This window comes from Seriola dumerili, unplaced genomic scaffold (genome assembly GCF_002260705.1).
Source record: "Seriola dumerili isolate Sdu_G_001 unplaced genomic scaffold, Sdu_1.0 BDQW01000105.1, whole genome shotgun sequence".
Lineage (NCBI taxonomy): Eukaryota > Metazoa > Chordata > Actinopteri > Carangiformes > Carangidae > Seriola > Seriola dumerili.
The window spans coordinates 1,087,970-1,106,229 of record NW_019174360.1 but is presented as its reverse complement, the minus strand read 5'-3'; the positions used below and the strand labels follow the sequence as shown (position 1 = coordinate 1,106,229).

Genomic DNA, 18,260 nt, shown 5'->3' with positions numbered 1-18,260 from the left:
TCCTGAGGAGAGACAGAGACAGACATCATCACCTAACAGATCTTTCACATGTTGTACAGTTTGTGCTGTCTCGCTAAACGTTCGCTCACCGATGGGGTTGATGTCAAAGAAGCGCACGGGTGTCCTCAGTATGGCGGTGAACATGCGGTTGTGCAGAGACTGTGCACACCTGACCAGCACGTTGAACAGGACCAGGTTCCTGATGAAGCCGAAGATGATGGTGGCTGCGGTCAAACCTGGAGAAACAGCAGCGGAAAGTTACACACAAAGCAGGAGACGTGTGCAGCACAGTAAACAACAACAACAACAACAACAACATGTGTTCACATCACCTCCGTAAACACCCAGGTAGAAATCTGTGTTCAGCTCTCTGGTGACGTTTACTCCCTCCTGGGTGATAGTGCTGTTAGCATTTAGCTTCTCCTGCTCATCAGCCCTGATCGGTGGAAATGGAACAAAGGTAGAAACAAAGGTTGAATTATGAAATGACTTATTAATGACGTATTATTTCCTCCTGTAATGGTGTTTATACTGACCAGTAAGCTAGCCACCAGTCCTGCATGATGTATGCTACCTACAGGATAAAAAACATGGAGGTGTGTTTGATTAAATCTCAGTTAAATGGTAAAATACATTTCATCATTCATATTTCTCTTTTATTTCCCACATTTTCCCACTTTCCCTTGTGTTCTTGTGGCGTACCTGAGCCAGGACGTTGACCAGCAGGACGATGAGCAGAACCACGACATTGGCTCCAGCTCTCAGATATTTGACGTACAGACTCACTCCGATGGTTCCCTGAGCTCGACTCTCCTCCACCATCGTCTGCACCGGCTCCGCCTGCCGGGAGAACTCTGCGTTAACTCATGGACACACATCACGATCTGTGCATGCTGTGGAAACTCACTGTAGAAAGAGCAACTGGCTGCATTTAGGAAGATTTTGTCCAATGAAAACACACAAGTTTCAAGAAAAACTTTAGCAGCAGGGTGGAGAGAAAACAGAGCAAACTGATCTTATTTCCAGTAAATGAATAACAGGGAAATCAAAGAATAGCAGCCGCTTATTGTTTCAGCTGCTCACAGCGTCTCCAGAGTTCCTCCTCAACAAATTCATTTAATCCTGTTTCACAGTCATCCAGAGAATGAATATAAAACCTACAATGACTCATGAAGTACGTGAAGGTATTGATATTTATATCACAGTTTTTGCAAATAACAGTAAGTCCAGTGTTTCCAATAGGCACGGTGATCAGGCTGCATAACAGCTGGAGGGGGTGTGTCTGAGTCTAAAAGTTTAGAGAGGAGAGATGAAGTACCGACCGGTAACTGGTCTCCATCTTTGACCGAGTGCACGGAGGAGGTCTGAGAGAGAACCGAGTTCTGGGACAGAGTCCTGCTCCTGGTGAGGGCGCCTGGAGGAGGAGGCGGCTGCTGCTGCTGCTCCTCTTCCTCCTCTTTCTTCAGCAGGGAGGTGAAGTCCAATCCTGACTGTTGCAGCTCTGCATACGTCCCCTTCGCCACCATGTGACCCTAACACGTGGACACACACACACACACACACACAAAGTGAGAACACACTGCCCATCTGCGCTCATGTTTACATACTGCTGCCAGCACCTAAACACCACCTCATTGTGCTTACACAAACCTCAGACAAGTTTATGGTTAATACAAGTCATTATACAGACATACTGGTGCTGACCTCTTCAAACATCAAGCTGCAATTCTCAAGTTTGTCTGAGGAAAAGATCAATAAAGTTTAAGGTGATTTTTCCTTTGGAAATACATAAATAAAAGCTGTTGTGTGTCCCTTCAATGTGCAGGGTGGCAGTCTGACCTGAAGGTGGGGCTAGAGGAGAGATTTTATATTTCTAACATATAAATGGCCCAGAGATCAGAAGGTCTCACATTAGGATTGATATTCTGGAGCTTTGGAAATATCCTCTTGTTTTTTTAAGTACAGCAATTATCCTTCATTACACACATTAGCTGAAGACGTGCAGCTGCTCTCAGAATACACTGGACCTCATGTGAGAACATTTTTGTATTCTCATTGTGCAACATGCAAAATTGAAATTGTAACTCATGTCATAATATCTGCCAAAATAATCATCATATGATTTTTTTTGTTTTTGCATCATTGAGCCCTAAAGTCAAACTGTTTATACACAACTGTTTCTTGCATAAAGCCCAACAGGTTAAATGTAAAACAAATGCGTGTTGTCCACAGTGACATGAGTGAAGTGACGTGTGTTTGTACGGATCATGTGACTGTGTACAGGCACCGACCTCCTTGAGGACCAGAATCTGGTTGGCTGCTTTCAGGTACTGCAGCTGGTGTGTGACCAGGATACGGGGCTTGTTCTTCAGCAGGCCACAGATACACCTGACGTACAGGGAACATCGTGTCAGTTTTCAGCACTACATTTCTTCTAAAAACAAAAAAAATGAATTAAAAAGAAACATGCGCTCACATCCATTTACTGTGTGTCTGTGTGCCTTCTACTTCCTTGTTACTGCTGTTATGTAATGTTCTGTGCGACTGTTTTATCCAAGAGGGAGAGTAACAGGAAATGTGGGGCCGACTTCAATTGTCTGTCTGACACTAGCAGCACCGCACCTCTTCCTGGCTTAGTTCTAACACTTTCCTTCATCTTTGTCTGTTCTCACAAAGCAACCTCGTCCAAACATCAACACTATTAACCAACAGGGCCACTGCTGATATCCATCTCTCGGTACACTACATGAAAACATCATGACCAATAACAGCAGATAAGTTTTCTCTCTTCCTCTCTCTTTACGGGAACCTGCTCCTGCTGTGATCTAACCCTGAGGTTTTCCCGCTCCGGTGTTGAAGCACTTTTCCAGTCCGTGTTGACCACAACACTCCAGTGTTTTCCTGTTTGGTAAGAGTGTGCGAGACCTGAACCTGCTGCTCGAGCGTCTCTGTATGAAAACGTGCGGACAGATGTGCGGAGGTGTGGACAGTTTGATCCTGAAGTCGCTCACTGTTCAAAGAGGTGTCTCCCGACCTCGGCGTCCACTGCACTTAAAGGATCATCCAGGAGGTAGATGTCTGCGTCCTGATACACAGCTCTGAAAACAAACACACGCTCTGTTAGCATCCGCCGACAGCGTGTGGCTGCTACACCACCTGGAAAGTTTCAGTCCCTGATTTTTTTACTTGGATTTGGTTTCTCTGAGTGTTTTCCCTGAAATCTGCTTTATTTTTATTGGATAACTCAGAAAACAGTTGGCCAATTACAAGAGAGACACAGAGCCTCCTCTCCTCTGATTGGCTCACTGACCTGTTGTTACTAGAGGCAAGGCTAGGCTAGGCAAATATATTTGTATAGCACATTATCATACACAGAGGTCATGTAAAACTACACTGAGATGGTTTTTGGTTCTTAAAACCACAAATAAATCTTCTCATGGATCAACACTTCAAAATAAAACACAGGAAATGTGTAACATATTGGGCCTTTAATTACTAACTTCTTTAAAACAGTTCTGATGTAGACGGTCCTCATACCTGGCCAGGTTGACACGAGCTTTCTGTCCACCGCTGAGTGTGGCCCCTCTGTCCCCGATCAGCGTCAGGTCTCCGTCTGGGAGCAGCTCCAGGTCCTGACAGCACAACATAACAAACACCACAACAGAGGCGTGATCGCACTGGGACTATAGTTACACATTCAAAGCATGTGTAAAATGTAAACACAATCCTGTTATCTGTTTAAACTTGATCCCAACAGGAAAAAAAATATAGTAATAAGAAAGTTCTATTAATCATGTGTTGAACTTTTGGTGAAATAAAAACAAGACGTTTTACGTACGTATGTTTGGCCTTGAGAAATTGACGTGATTTTTTCTGATATTTTATAGACACAACAATGAATTTATTGATACGTTAATAATTGGAAGTTCAGCCTTATTTCCAGTCATCATGACAGAGTATTTTACTTGTGGTGGTTGGCAGTCTAAAGGGAGGCGGTGTAACCCAGGTTATTTTCTGTATGTGAATTTTCAGATGTTCCCTAAACGCCTCACATGCAGGCTGCAGCCTCTATTCCGCTCAACTCAAACAGCCAGGTGATCTGAACAGAGTGAGCTAATTTACCTGAGCTGAACCCGGGTGATTTTATCTACCTGGGCAGGTTCTTTATCTATGTATGGGAAACGCTGCACCTCTACTTTCCCTGCTTCAAGTCTGTATGCAACAGCACCCATGCTGCAGCACATTAAGAAAATCTAATAACTTCAAACACTTCAACCCTCACAGCAGGAGTGAGTCAGCAGATTGACAGGAACTTTATATAACTGCATATAAAACATGACCCTGGTTTATGGTATATAATTAGGTCACCTATCAAATGAGAGGGAGCGTGTACGTCAGGAGGTGTTACCTATTTATTCTGTAGTGGTGTCACGGGACTCACGAGTAACTCATTTACTGGGCACGACTGTCGGTATCCTGTCTAACTGCCAAACACCACAAGTAAATTCTCTTGTATAATGTAAAGCAGGCATCTTGTGTTTCAAGACATGCAGTTATATGGTTACAACAACCAAGGTGTGAAAAGTTAAATAAACGAGCCCTTAGCACAATAACAAAACTGAGATTAAACTGACGCACGGTTGAGGATAACAGTCTTGTGTTGGGAGATTTTCCCAAAATTTGAAATTACAAAGCAACTTGAAGAAGTCCACATTAGTCTGTGAAGTGTGTCACACTGCCATTTAAACACAGCTACAGGTAAAGAGACAATGGTGCTGCCTGAGGGTCTTTCTGTCAGAGTCTGAGGAGGGAATGTTTGAGGAGTTTAATCAGCCAACTCAGCTAATCCTCTTCACCAGGACTGTGTGGGCGTTTGCTCAGATTTGATATACAGGAGCTTGGCAGGGATCCACAATAACTTTTAACATTGGATGCACTGGTGCACGTTATCTGTTCTTGGCCGTTTTATCAGATCTGAGCCACGGAAACTGAACGAGCCATTCTTTGTGAAAAGCAGGTATTGTGGCCTTTGTCTATGTTGTAGACTCAGGGTCAGCTGAGGCCATCTCCGCTGAAGGCCTTTTACCCAGGAACTAAGTACTCTGCTTTACATTCAACTACACTACATTTCAAAAGGGAAATACTGTCCTTTCACAGCTTTTAAACCAGTGGTTTGCAGCCTTTTTGGCTCCGTGTGTAAACTTTTACATGGTTTCATTTCCATAAACGTTCAAATCTACTGAATCTGATGAAATCTTTCACTTTCACTGAAGTAAAGGATCTGAATTTGTGTTCCACCACTGATCTTACAGGGGAGACAGGTGGTGGAGCAGTTACCTGACCTGTTTCTGTTCAGTTCAGATTTCACACAAACACATTTTTTTAAGAATATCAAGGACAGAGCCAATCAGAGGCAGAGTAGGGGCAGATGTTTGCAGACATACCGGTGCGACAAGTGAAATATTTTAGACGGAATCACCTGACACCACTCTCTTTCCAACTGAAAAATGCTCCTTCAGATCAGTGAGAAAGGCACAGTCCAAAACTGAAATACAGAAATCTCACATGTGAAATTACTGAAACTGCTCTAAAATGTCAGAAAGTATTGTTTGTGCAGGACAGCACTGCCACTATCAACATTCTGCTGAGTTCACCTTCCAAACCCATCAAATTATCAGATCATATCAACATCATGTTATCATTATATGATCAAAAACAGCTTGCTATTACTCCGGTTCCCAAACCTGGGTGTCACCTGCACGTCTCAGACAGTATCCTGCTGCTGCCAACTGCTCTCTATCAAACACTGCTGACCGCTCCTACACAGGAAGCCGCCCCATTTATTCAGCGTCGAAAACCATTCCTGTGTTATTAGTCAGCACGCTCTCACCATCGGCCCCATCTGCCCACAAACTCAATATAAATCATTCTGTAATGGTACATCCACATTATGTTAACAGACTGGGCAGCCATCATGACCTGACTTCTCCTCTCTATAGCAACAAACCATCACAGTAGTTTATCAGTAAGACAGGAGCCTGTCTCATGGTTAGCCCGCTAACATTGGAGTTAAACCTCATTATTATTATTGTTATTATTATTAGGCATTATTTTGCTCAGACTGCTCAGACTCAGTCACCATGGCTACAGGCTCCCACTGTTGTTTACAAAAGAAGAGTGACGTTCGTAGCACAGGGTAGAAAAGCTTAGTCGCAAACCAACTTCATTCTAATTTTAGCAGCTTCACATGTTAAAATGTCAAACAGGTGCCACAGCCTATAAAATACATTCTGAATCTATAAATCACTGCTTTCAGTAACTGGTGACTGCATTATTTCATTTGTGCTTATTGCCTTTAAGCTGCTGGCTTATTACGTTGTATGACTGCAGTGAATAGAAATCAATAACTTTATCTGATCTCATTAAATATCCTGTTTCAGTCTGTTACTACTTCAACACAGCGCTCTGCCTCTGTTCTCTAAATGTACAGTTTGGTTTTTATTTTTGTGGTTTTATCATTTGTTCAGCCCTCTGTCATTCAGAGTATCTTGAACTATAAACTCATTTCATGTAATGAGTTAGTTCTTTATCTATTATCTATCTATCTATAATGTGATCCTGATATTAATTTGAATAATCTAATGCAATGATTAAAAGACTCACCCTCTTTAAAGCGCAGGCTCTGATGACTCTCTCGTACTTTTGGGGGTTCAGCTCTTTCCCAAACAGGATGTTACTGCGGATGGTTCCAGGGAACACCCAGGGCTGCTGGGCGGCGTACGTCAGCTGACCTTTGACCTTCAGCATTCCCTTTTCATTTGGCAGCTCTCCCAGGATGGAGCTCAGCAGGGAGGACTGAATGAACATGGGCACAGAGAGAGGTAAGACACCAGCTGATTCATCACTCAGGAGAAATGTACACAAACCACCTGCTGCCTTCTGACTGAAATGATGAAACGTGTAAACGACCGACCTTTCCAGCTCCCACTGGTCCAATGACAGCCAGCAGCTGATTGGAGTTCAGACTGAAGGAGATGTTCTGCAGAGACGGAGCATCCAGACTCTGTGAGGGGAACAAAACATTTTTAAACATTATAATATAATCCAGGAACCATGCACCTGCGCCCATGTTCAGGTGCACACTAATTTAGGTACAAACGCACAAATATAAGACAATACTTTCTTCCTGAAAACTATGTTTGACAATGTGGGACTTATATTCAAGGATTACGCACTTGTGAATTATTCTAACATCAGATTTGAATGGAGAGACAGTGTGTTGCATTAGGGGATGTTGGTAACCTTCTTGTTGCCAGGCTAGCGAGCGTCATCAAGTTTGTTTACAGCGTGTCTCAGTCATAAAATATTACACATATGAATAAATTCCTGATGAGTCAAATGTAAGATGTGTTTACTGCACAACGGGGGACGAAATCATCATCAGGAAGCTGTTAAATATGCTAACAGGAGAGTGTGCGAGTGTGTGACTGATAAACACAAATGTGGGATTTATAGTATGTTTTCACCACAAGCAAAACAGTTGTCAAAGGGTTAAAGAACATTCTTGGACGAACAGGTTTGGGATATTCTTTGTTCGTCTACCAGTGAGGACAGGGTGTCTGACCTTGTCCCAGTAGCAGAACAGTTCCTGGATCTCCACGGAGACATCGTTCTTCTCATCCTGTGGCAGAGCAGCGCCGCTTTTTGTGATCTCATCAAGCATCAAGAACTCCTAGACGACGAAAGCAAAGAATCAAGTTTAAAGAGTCATTCAAGTCCATAAGTGTTATGTAACACGCACACATAAGAGATGGTTTATTTATTTATTTATTTTAGATGAGCCTTTTGCTACAGTGATCAGGTAAATCACTATGTAATGTCTCATAAGTGCCAGTTTAAAATTAGACTGACATGATCAGATCTTTATGAGAGCAATAAATCAGAGGTTGTGGCTTCACCACCAGACGTTCGTGTTGATGTCATGTGAGTGAGATGGGACTGGGGTTACACAATAAGTCATTAACAGCCTGTAAAAAGTACAGCAACACGCAGTCCACTGTAAGTACCCGGAGGGCGTCTTTGTAGAGTGTGTGCCACAAAGGCTTAGTCCCAACCGCAGCGACCACGGGTTCCAGTCTGACCCGCGGCCCTTTGCCGTATGTGTCCCCCCCCCCCCCCCCCCAAAAAAATAACTAAAAAGCAAAAAAAAAAGGACCCAGATGGTTCACTCAAAATGGTCATCTTGGCTATGTATCGGAGAGGGAGGGACCAGCGACCTATTTTCAAACTTGTGGAAACGGCGGCCGAGGAAGGACACGCCATCCGTGCCTAATTTCTGTGTCACATGGAACACGGGGCACACACAAGAAAGTAAAACATTCACTCTTAAGTGCGAGGCAGAGGTTTGGCCGATCAACAATCACGGTTATAATGTAAATATCCAGGTGTAACGATGCTTCTGCAGTTTGTGATCTGCACAGGATCAACTTCACATGGACTAGAGAGAGGGAGGGAGGGAGGGAGGGAGAGAGGGAGAGAGAGAGAGAGAGAGAGAGAGAGAGAGAGAGAGAGAGAGACACACAGTGCAGGCGTGTGCCTTTCTGGGAGCTGCGTGAGGGAGGAATTATTTCATGACATGACATTAAAAGTCTCTGAAGTCGTGCCAGGCCCATGTCAAGAAAAGACTTTTATTTTCTTACTCCTCAGACTTAATGAAGAGCAGCAAGCTCGTTTCACTATTGATACAACTGAAGAATCATGCTGTTCATTAAATTATGCATTAAAGTTTTAATAAATTATGCATTTGTATCAATCTTAAACTTAAAAAGAAAAAAAAACAACAACACACACATAGTTGTTAGTTCAGAACTCAAGGTATTAAAAGCACGTTACCTGAATCCTGCGGATGCTGACACGGGTCTCGAACAGCTTCTCGATGGCATTAGGGAAGAAGAGTGTGACGGTGAGTCGCACGGCGGAGTAAAGCGACACAGTCACAAACACACGACTGGCTGAGATGGTGTTTCCCAGAAGGACGTAGAGGGTGAAGGTGATGAAGACGATGATCTTGCTGGCGCAAAAGAAGGAGGCCATGTTGAGACCTCGTAGGTAGGAGCTCTTCATGATCTTGGAGATCTCCTTCCTGACAGGACACAGAGTTTCAACAGTCACATGATCTGGGAGGGTAAAACACGGACTGACGGTAACCGACATGTGCAGGGAAATTTCATAACAAAAGGAGCGAATGGTTGAATCTTGTCTTTATTAAAAGCACATGAGTCCACTAAGGATTTCTTTAATCCTTGAATTAAACTGATCAGTTAGGAATGACAGTGGAGACGAATGAAAGGCCTTCGGCAGAGGGGGATTTTAATACTAAATGTGGAGGAAATGGAGCAGCGGCCTTCTAGCCACAGAGCAGGAAAATATTTGCCCCAATTCTGCCCAAAACCAAACCAGTTCTCAAAGCTCTCATTGTCACAAACAGCATTTGTACACAAAGCCCTGTTTATATCTGCGAAAAAATGATTTTTATACACAGCCTCGTCACAGCATAAGGTCCAACTACGGCCCCGTATTTTTAAAGGGCCAATAGATAAATAGTTTCAAAGGTGCTGGAAACTTGAATTTCATTTCTTCTGCATCTGAACTCAGTCATGCACGTGATGCGTGTGTGTGTGTGTGTGTGTGTGTGTGTGCGCGTGCATGCTTGTGTTAAGCTAAAAAAAGCTAAAAACCACCAGTGTAGTTATATGAGCCATTTGGTGCAGACTGCAACAGAGGAGTGATCCTGTTGAACCCTGATCAAAAGATCTGTTTCTTTAGAATATTTTATGATTTTATAACTTCAAGTTTAACTTTGTGTAACTTTATGCTACGTTCAGCATCATCAGTACCTATTCCCTTTTATGCATAATCCTGGTTTCAACATATTCAGGATCTACTATACAGACTGTCAACGAGCAGCACTTAATGGTTTCATGTCTTTACCTTCTGACCTCAGAAACCAGAGCAGCAAAAGGTTTCTCCCAGGCATACATCTTGATGATCCTCATTCCAGACACCACCTCATTCATTGTGCGGATCCTGCTGTCAGTCAGAGCGGCCGTCTTACTCCTGGAAAGTAAAAAAATCAAAGTTTCCTCAAATGCTGAAGAAATATAGTTTAACACTAAAGGAACATTCATAATGAGTTTATATGTGATTGCTAATGTGAAATTATTTCTACATGGTTTGGAAAACAAACAGGTATTTGTGCCTCAGGCTATTCAAACTACACCACAGTGAGAGTAATGGGGCGGGTCCAGACTGCAGTGCTATTGCTGCTATGAGGTGGTTATAAACTGATTTACTGTCACTTGAACCTTGTCCAGTGCTACCAGCACACGAAGCACTGGGTTCATTAAACGTAAACAACGGCATTAAACATTAAACAAAGTTCCAGGAGCCTTTGGACTTTTTTTAACTGAATAAGTTTAACCTTAAAAAAATATTTTGCTTTTAAAAAGTGAAAAATTAGAACCCATTTGCCGGAGACGATATGCAAAAATATTCATATTGCAATTATATTGGCAGATACTGCGATCGCAATATGAATCACCATTTCAGTTTTACAATTATAAAAATGATCATGATGCAACTTTGTGTTGGGTCTGCACCAAACAACCGTGTCCCCTCACATTGTCGGGTCCAACTGAAAAACAGTTACATCTCCTGTAATTTGGATATTGCAATCAGTTTCAACCATTAGCTAGTTAATTAGCTAACTCGCTAGCTAGCTACAGCTGATAAAATAGCAGTAGTGGTCATTGCAGCCCACAAAATCAACAACTGTGGGCAAGAAAGCAACAGTTACTAAGAGAAGCAAGGCTGAGTGAAGAGTTAGTTAGTCAGCTTGACCTGAATATCTGGACTGGATATTTTTCGAGTTTGTGTGTCTTACCTGAACTTAGAAAAGAGCCGTCCAAACAGGGTCTGCACAGGCATCAGGAACATGAGGACCACCATGCCGGCCAAGCACGACGGACCAATCTCCATCCAGAGCAGCCCCACGACCGCAGCTGCCTGCAGGGGCCCCACCCACAGGAAGTGCAAGAAGATGGTCACCTGTAGATGCAGGACACAACAAAAACATCTGAGTCACAGTGATCCCTCCAAGTTAGCTCTGAAGAAGCCCGTGTACTCGCATGTCCTATCAGTACAGGGCTGTTTTTACACGAGGGGCAGAGTCACTCAACCCGAACCAGCATGAGGGCAAGCCATGGTGGGATTAACAGCCCACTGCCAAGAAACAAAATGCCCTGAAGAAAGTGTGGAGTTTTCACAGCGGGCTCCGACACACTCATTAAACTGAAACTCAACACTCTGAGTGCTCAGAGCGTAATCAAGCCTGAACATTGCGCTAGGAGAGAGCTGCCAGAGTTTCTCTACCACAAGACGCCGTTACCACACACACAATAAAAAATATGTCACACTTACCAAACCAACGTAACTGACGACTGTGACCGTGCCAAGAACTGAACCTCCACATAAGTGGTGACATGTAAAATTAGGTCAGACGCATTCCATGAGTTTACATCACGAGATGACTCTCTCTTTCTCATGTAATACATCACACAAGCCAGTAACAGCATGTGGATTCTCAGTCATCTAGACAGTAATACATCTTCAATAAATCACAGACAGTCACTGCAACTCAAACTGGAAAAAACTCAATCATAGCAAGACACTTTGGTCCAGAGTGAAATATCTAGTCGTCTTTCATTTTTCTAAATTACAAAACCTTTACTTCAACTGCACGAGTTTAGAACTAATCTAAACTAATAATATCACAATCTTTAGCTTTTATTATATTATTTACGTGATGATGATGGTGTCAATTGTGGGAAATGATAAAGAGATGTAATAACATTTAGAAAAAGCACAACATAAACATACTCAAGCCTATTTTTCTACTTTCTGAGAATATATTTTTAGCTGTATAAGCCTATATTTTTTTCAGTTTAGTGAACTTTAGATGGAATTAATCAATGACTTTGCATGCTGATGAATAGTTCCCATGAAATCAACACTACATTTTCCCAGTTTTAGTCCTGTGTTCCCCGTTATCTTTCATTTATCTGCTTCCAATATTTTTCTGAAGTTGTATTTCATTTTAGCATTTTTTTTCTAAAATGGTAAATGCGTCTACAGTGCTAGAAAAACATCATTGGAAGTGAAGTAGATATTGGAGAATGGGTCACAAGAACATTTGAGGGGCACAGTTATTTTGCACTGCCTTGAACTTGTGGCAAAAATAGCAGCCCGCATTGCTTTCTCTTTTTTAAAAGCCTTAAATTTCACTTACATCGTCAAACCTATTGACGTCGTTGGAAAGGAGGTTGACAATCTGGCCGGTGGTGGTCTTTCCCATGGCTGAGCTGCTGAGACACAGAGCCTAGAAGAAGACAAGAATCATCATCAGTGAAGCGACATCAGTCACAATCACCTACAGGATAAAGTACAAGTATAAAATGCAAAGGGGAGTTGTTTCTGATTTTTTCTTTGGTTAAACAAACTCTCTCAATGTTATCACTATTGTTCTAACTTTATCCTGCGTTTGTGCCTTTTTTTCCCCAAATACAGCTCTTAGAGGATTACATGACAGAAGTTGGCAGACTGTACCAACCACAAGAATGCAGGAATGACCTTAAATACCCTTGATATGCAAGTCGAGCAGCATTCAATGACAATTAAGCAGAACTTTATGTTCTCCTTTATCAAGCGCAAGCATTGTGTCTTCCTACTGACCTTCTTATAGATCATGTGACACATGGCCACTCTAATCTTCATGCCCGTTCTCTGGACGTGGTAGAAGTAGAGGTGATGGAGCACTGCCAGGCCGATGGTGCAGATAGACAAAGCAGCGGCGTAGCCGAGGGTCTCGTATAAAGCGGTCTTATCATCTGGGTTGTAATTCTCAAAGTACTGAATCATCTTCCCCAGGATGACTGGCTGGATCACTTTAATCACCTCCTGATATGCAGGGAAGGAGATGAAGAGGGGTGAGCGTCACAACATCTGAATTGCAGAATTGCTCTGAAATTAACAAATGAGATATCACAACATGCCTGCTGAACACGTTGGTCGTTGGGCCGAGATGAAATCAACACATTTAATTATTTGTTACATCTGTTTTGCATTAAATACGCTGCAACACAATTCAGACTTGACACTGACCTCAATGAGAGTAAAGAATCCGAGCACTGCGTATGGTTTCCAGAAGCACCTGATGATGCCTCTGGTGAGTCTAGGTGGCCGTATTTCTTTGATAGCCATCTGGACCTCATGATCCCAGTACCTGTCATGCAAACACGTCTTGTTACTTGATGCATTTTTGTGTGTAATAAGACGTCGAGCCTCGCATCCAGATGAGTCAGGACTCGTCTCGGAGAAAGTGGGTAATTGCGTGAACAAACAGAGGCCGCCCTTTCACTTGACAGCAGTGCTTGCAATAATACAGACCAAATTGAGGAGTTATGAGTCAGGCGATCTGTCTGGTCAAAGACTAGTTCTAACCTGCATTCATAATGTCATGCCCACGACCACTGGTCTTGGTTGCTAATGGCAACTCCTGTGATGGCTGCAAAGGTAGTAATGATCACCCAATATGGTCCTGATGTAAAATCTAACAACTTTCATAACACAAAAATCCGGTTGCTTTTTTTTTTATACCTGAAAATCTATAAAAAGGTTAAAACAGTCTGGTTTCCATGACAGCAGGAGAGAGACATCCAAGGTCCCACTTGACGACACATTCGTTAAATGGAGAGCAGGGAAACTTTATGGCATGTTCATGCAAAGTGACACAAAATAATTGCTTGCATGAAAAGTACATTTAAGTAAAAATATATCCCGTACAAAAACAACATAAACATAATGGCCAAAGAATAAGGACGTTTTTCTAGCAAACATTACTCTGACAGAGGTAGATAGTGCATTTGTTGGGGACTATTTTCAGGTGCAGATTAATACTATACTGGTGCTTTAGTGAGTATTTCCTGCAACAGGACGGTGCATTTAGGGATTGAGTCAAAATAAACTACAGTGTGTGTGTATTCATGGTAATAGAGGAACATGTCACCCAGTGCAATAGTGTGGGAACAATGAAGCTTATGACATAGTAATAAGATGTATCAGGCTTGTTAATAGCATTAATTCATTGTTGGTTTTGGTCTTTTCATTGGATTTTTGTCAATAACCAAAATATAGAATATTACATCTCCTTTAACAACTTTAACATTTCTCTCCAGAAATGAAACACAAGATTTATCTGTGATCTAGTCATGAAATGAATCACACTATAAACTGCCACAAAAACAAAACACCAGACTTTGTGCAGTCAGAAAACTTCTGAACTTCTACAATAATTGTATTTCACTGTGGTATCATTGGCGCACCATGGATATACAACACCCACATCTGTGGAGAAATGCCATGACTGTTAACTCAGCTCTTTCCAACACTGTGGAGAAAGATCAACTAACAAAAAATGATAAATAAAGACACAGAGCTGGGACACCTTAAAGAAAGGATGTCATCCTCATTTGACCATTGATAGTCATATTTCACTGTCAATTTAACAGCTGAAAATAAGCTGTTACATTACCACTGAAATACCTTTCTAGAACACAGACTGTGAAACATCCCAATAATCAATAGATGTGTGTAAAATTCAGCAGCTGAATGCCGTGAAGTCAACATTTCCACAGTGAATAATCAGCCAATGAGCTGACTAACATAAATACGGAGGGCACAACCAGGGCATGTATGTTTTTGTACTCCCAGAGTTTATACGTAGTTTATGACAGGAAGTAGAGTGGGCTAATACTGGTGTGGGTGTTGTTTGGGAACCAGACATGGACTCCGGCGTTAGTTCCTGTTATCATCCTGCACGTGTTGTTGAGTAATATGTACACAATTAATTATTAATCTGACACAGTTGTCTATTAGTCCATCATTGTTAGAGCTAGACATCCCAACCAGGCACAGCAGCTTCCTGGTAATGTTGGATATGTTTGACTTCAGAGGTCACAAGGTTCGTGATTGCAACCGAAGACCATGCTAGTTGTTTTGTTGAGGAAGCAAAACATTGACTGTTTACATTTTCCCTAATTACAATCAATCTAGTAGTAATAAGGTATGAAGTATGTCATAATGAACAATATGGCTGACAACTTAATTATACATTAGTCATACATGTACTTTTAAGTACTGTGTTGGTCCAAATATAACTTTTACAGTGACTTTACATCACCTTGTATTACTGTCCTCGTAAATACATTGGTTATCTAATTATCTGTGTTTTTGGAATGAAATGGAAACACGAGTGATTAGATGTGAGTTCCCACAGAACATTGAGACAATTATTGTCTAGAAGCTGTGTGCAAGAGGCCACAGACCATGATTTGTCAATTTTTGAAAGACATACACCTGGTGTTTGCAGAGGTGTGCAAGCAATGGGGCTTGATGTTGCTACGCTAACGGGTTTCTACAAGTTCCTTTATGGTTATTCCAGTTTTAGTTTCCCAGAGCTGACACAAATATGGGGTTTACTTTCTCCTGAGGTATTTCAGATTTCACTTTTGTAAGAAAAGGCTTCAAGGATGAGGACAGTTTTAGGGGGAACTTCCTGTCACCAAAGGGGTATTATATAGTATCTACAAATAAATCATATATATCATACAGTAATTCAGCTCGTCACCGACACCAAAACGATAAATACAGATGTCTATAATTTTGTTTTGGTTCATCAAAACTGCCAATGTGCAAATGTGGTGGTCAATTTGGTTTCAAGTAATGGATGTGGCTGTTCTGCCAACAACAGCATGGCTGTGCTGTGAATTGAAAGGAGCTCATCATCAGGGAATTTGTGGTTGGTGAAGGTGTGCTTTATAATGACGCATCTGTTATCTCCTGATGCACACAAGAAAACAAGCTCTACTCCAACGCTTTGATATCTACAACAGCTGACAATACATTTGAGTTGAGTCATAATAACTCCGCTTTCAGATTTACAGCTGCATTCTGACAAATAATATTATACTTCTAGATATCAAAAACAATGATTTATATATCATTAAACACAAGGATTCAAAGATTTCTGTCAAGTGGCGATAACTTGAAGTAGGGATATCTGAAATTGATGTGCCAGGCGGCTCCATTAATGGCAACTAACAGATATATGTGACGTGAATCTGGTCCAACTGCTGAATTAAAACACTGCCTATGATATGTTACTTCAGTGATTATTCACATGCGGAGAGATGATTTTAAAATGGCTCCCACCTCTGCAGGTCCTGACCCAGTCTCTCCGACCTGTCCTCCACGAGCACTTCGTACATGTCATCTTCCTCCAGCCTTCGTTTGTATCCAGTTCTGAACAAAGGATTGAGCCACCTGAGGAAGATTTGGAAAGAAAGGTGACCATCAATTCTCCATGGTGTTGTTAGAGCACTTGCAGCTGTATAAAACACACTTGCAGCTGTATAAGACACACTTGCAGCTGTATAAGACATATTTGCAGCTGTATGACACATTTGCAGCTGTATAAGACACACTTGCAGCTATTAACACGAGGTGCATTCATGAGAGAAAGTAGCACATATAGTGCCATTTGCTCACATTAAACTCTTAAAACATCCAAGTGTGAAAAGAGTGGTGAACCAGTTCTTTATGGTCTGAAGGGATGGAGGCCATCACTACTTACATTTCTGTCTGTTGTCACCATGGCAACTAATATGTCCAGGATATTTAAGGAGAGATCATGGCACACACGTCCAACTTTCCCATTAGGCTTGAGCAACCAAAGCAAGCGATTCAACAGGAAACCAGCACGGCGTAATAACGGGGAGAACAGTGTCAGTTGATGTTTACTAACTGACACAGTGAAAACTTTTTTCCAACCGATTAGGAAACCGTGTGCAAACCCGGTGACATTTTCACCTAACCGTCAACGGCAGCACTTCTGACACTAGCGGTGTAAAGTAGTTTTCAGTTAACGGTTATCTTTTAAGCAGTACTTTTATTTTCGTGGAGTAAACTGTTGATTTAAGTGTTTTAAAAAAAAAAAAAAGGAACAACCATGCTGTGTCGGTGTGTTTGACACAGGTTTGAATCCCCCGCTAACAACTAGCTAACGACAGCGTTTACCATCCGGGAAGTTTTTCTCCGACTTACCAGAAAAATATCTTTGACAAAAGACCCGCCGTCGCTGCCGGGTTCGTCTTGGCATCCTTACTGACTCTTTCCATGATAGTCCGTCACCCACACAGAAGTTTTCCTTACAACTTTCCCCCCCCTCTCTCTCTCTCTGTGAAAAACTGCTGCTCCGGGCAATGTGGCTGTTACTTCACAACTCACATCTGTAACGTGCGGGTCGGGACTCTCAAGGTGCGTTACGTGTTCCCCCTCAGACACACGAGCTAGTAGCACTCAAAGATTAAAGAAGCACCTTCTATAGCCCCGCCCCGCAGGCACCCGATTGGTTGAAAACAATACCGCATCCTGTTATTGGCCGCGCCGTATGCTCTTCATTCACACAATTGGTTCGTGAATACGGACAACCCATCCAGCTGGTTGTGTGTTCACAAGTCAAATTTACTTTGATTTTATTGGGGAATGTAAGGAGTGGGTTACATTTACAGTCACACTTTACAATGTTGGCCTTGTGATAAAGAAAAACCCTTGTGATGGAATTGACTAAACCATTGTTTTAAGTCTACTTTGATAACAACATCCACAAGTAAGAAAGAAAATGTGCTTGTAGGAGTTTAAAAATACCACGAATTTGACTCATTAATGTTCAAGATCTTCTCTTATGCCATTCAAAAATATACTGTGAGGGTAAAATTAAAAACAGGTCAAACTTCTCTTTGTGTTGCGTGACATGTGGCAATCCTCAGAATCAGAATTACTCAGCAAAATATCAGGTTGTCAGGCTTGTAACTCATAAGACATAAGAGGAAATACAGTGTGCCAGTTCTTATATATGCAACTTTAATTAGGCAGTTTTCTAATTCTTGTGATTCCATGGCAAAAGGAAATTACTTTAAAATTTCCCTTCAAGCTAAGTTGTGTTTGCTTGCCCTCCATCTCTCAGTTGTCCCGGTCCCTTGCACAAACACACAGGCACCTGATGTGGACACAAAGAGGATATCCTATAAATAAAGAGCGTGTCGTAGATGACAGATACCCTCTGACACACTACAGGTGTTTCCTGC

General features: G+C 42.0%; 1 protein-coding gene across 1 annotated transcript in view; it reads right to left on the bottom strand.

Annotated features, from left to right (window-relative positions):
* The window catches only part of LOC111222693 (multidrug resistance-associated protein 4-like), a 22,784-nt gene extending 5,342 nt beyond the window's left edge, over nucleotides 1–17,442 (bottom strand). The window contains 19 exon segments of the mRNA XM_022746496.1: nucleotides 90–236; nucleotides 333–436; nucleotides 537–574; nucleotides 703–840; nucleotides 1,323–1,532; nucleotides 2,292–2,388; nucleotides 3,012–3,098; nucleotides 3,538–3,632; nucleotides 6,664–6,855; nucleotides 6,974–7,063; nucleotides 7,625–7,732; nucleotides 8,893–9,142; nucleotides 9,991–10,116; nucleotides 10,943–11,106; nucleotides 12,347–12,436; nucleotides 12,790–13,014; nucleotides 13,219–13,339; nucleotides 16,327–16,437; nucleotides 17,218–17,442. Coding sequence (XP_022602217.1) covers nucleotides 90–236; nucleotides 333–436; nucleotides 537–574; nucleotides 703–840; nucleotides 1,323–1,532; nucleotides 2,292–2,388; nucleotides 3,012–3,098; nucleotides 3,538–3,632; nucleotides 6,664–6,855; nucleotides 6,974–7,063; nucleotides 7,625–7,732; nucleotides 8,893–9,142; nucleotides 9,991–10,116; nucleotides 10,943–11,106; nucleotides 12,347–12,436; nucleotides 12,790–13,014; nucleotides 13,219–13,339; nucleotides 16,327–16,437; nucleotides 17,218–17,291 — 2,467 coding nt within the window. The 5' untranslated portion in view covers nucleotides 17,292–17,442.
* Nucleotides 17,443–18,260: the final 818 nt, after the last annotated feature.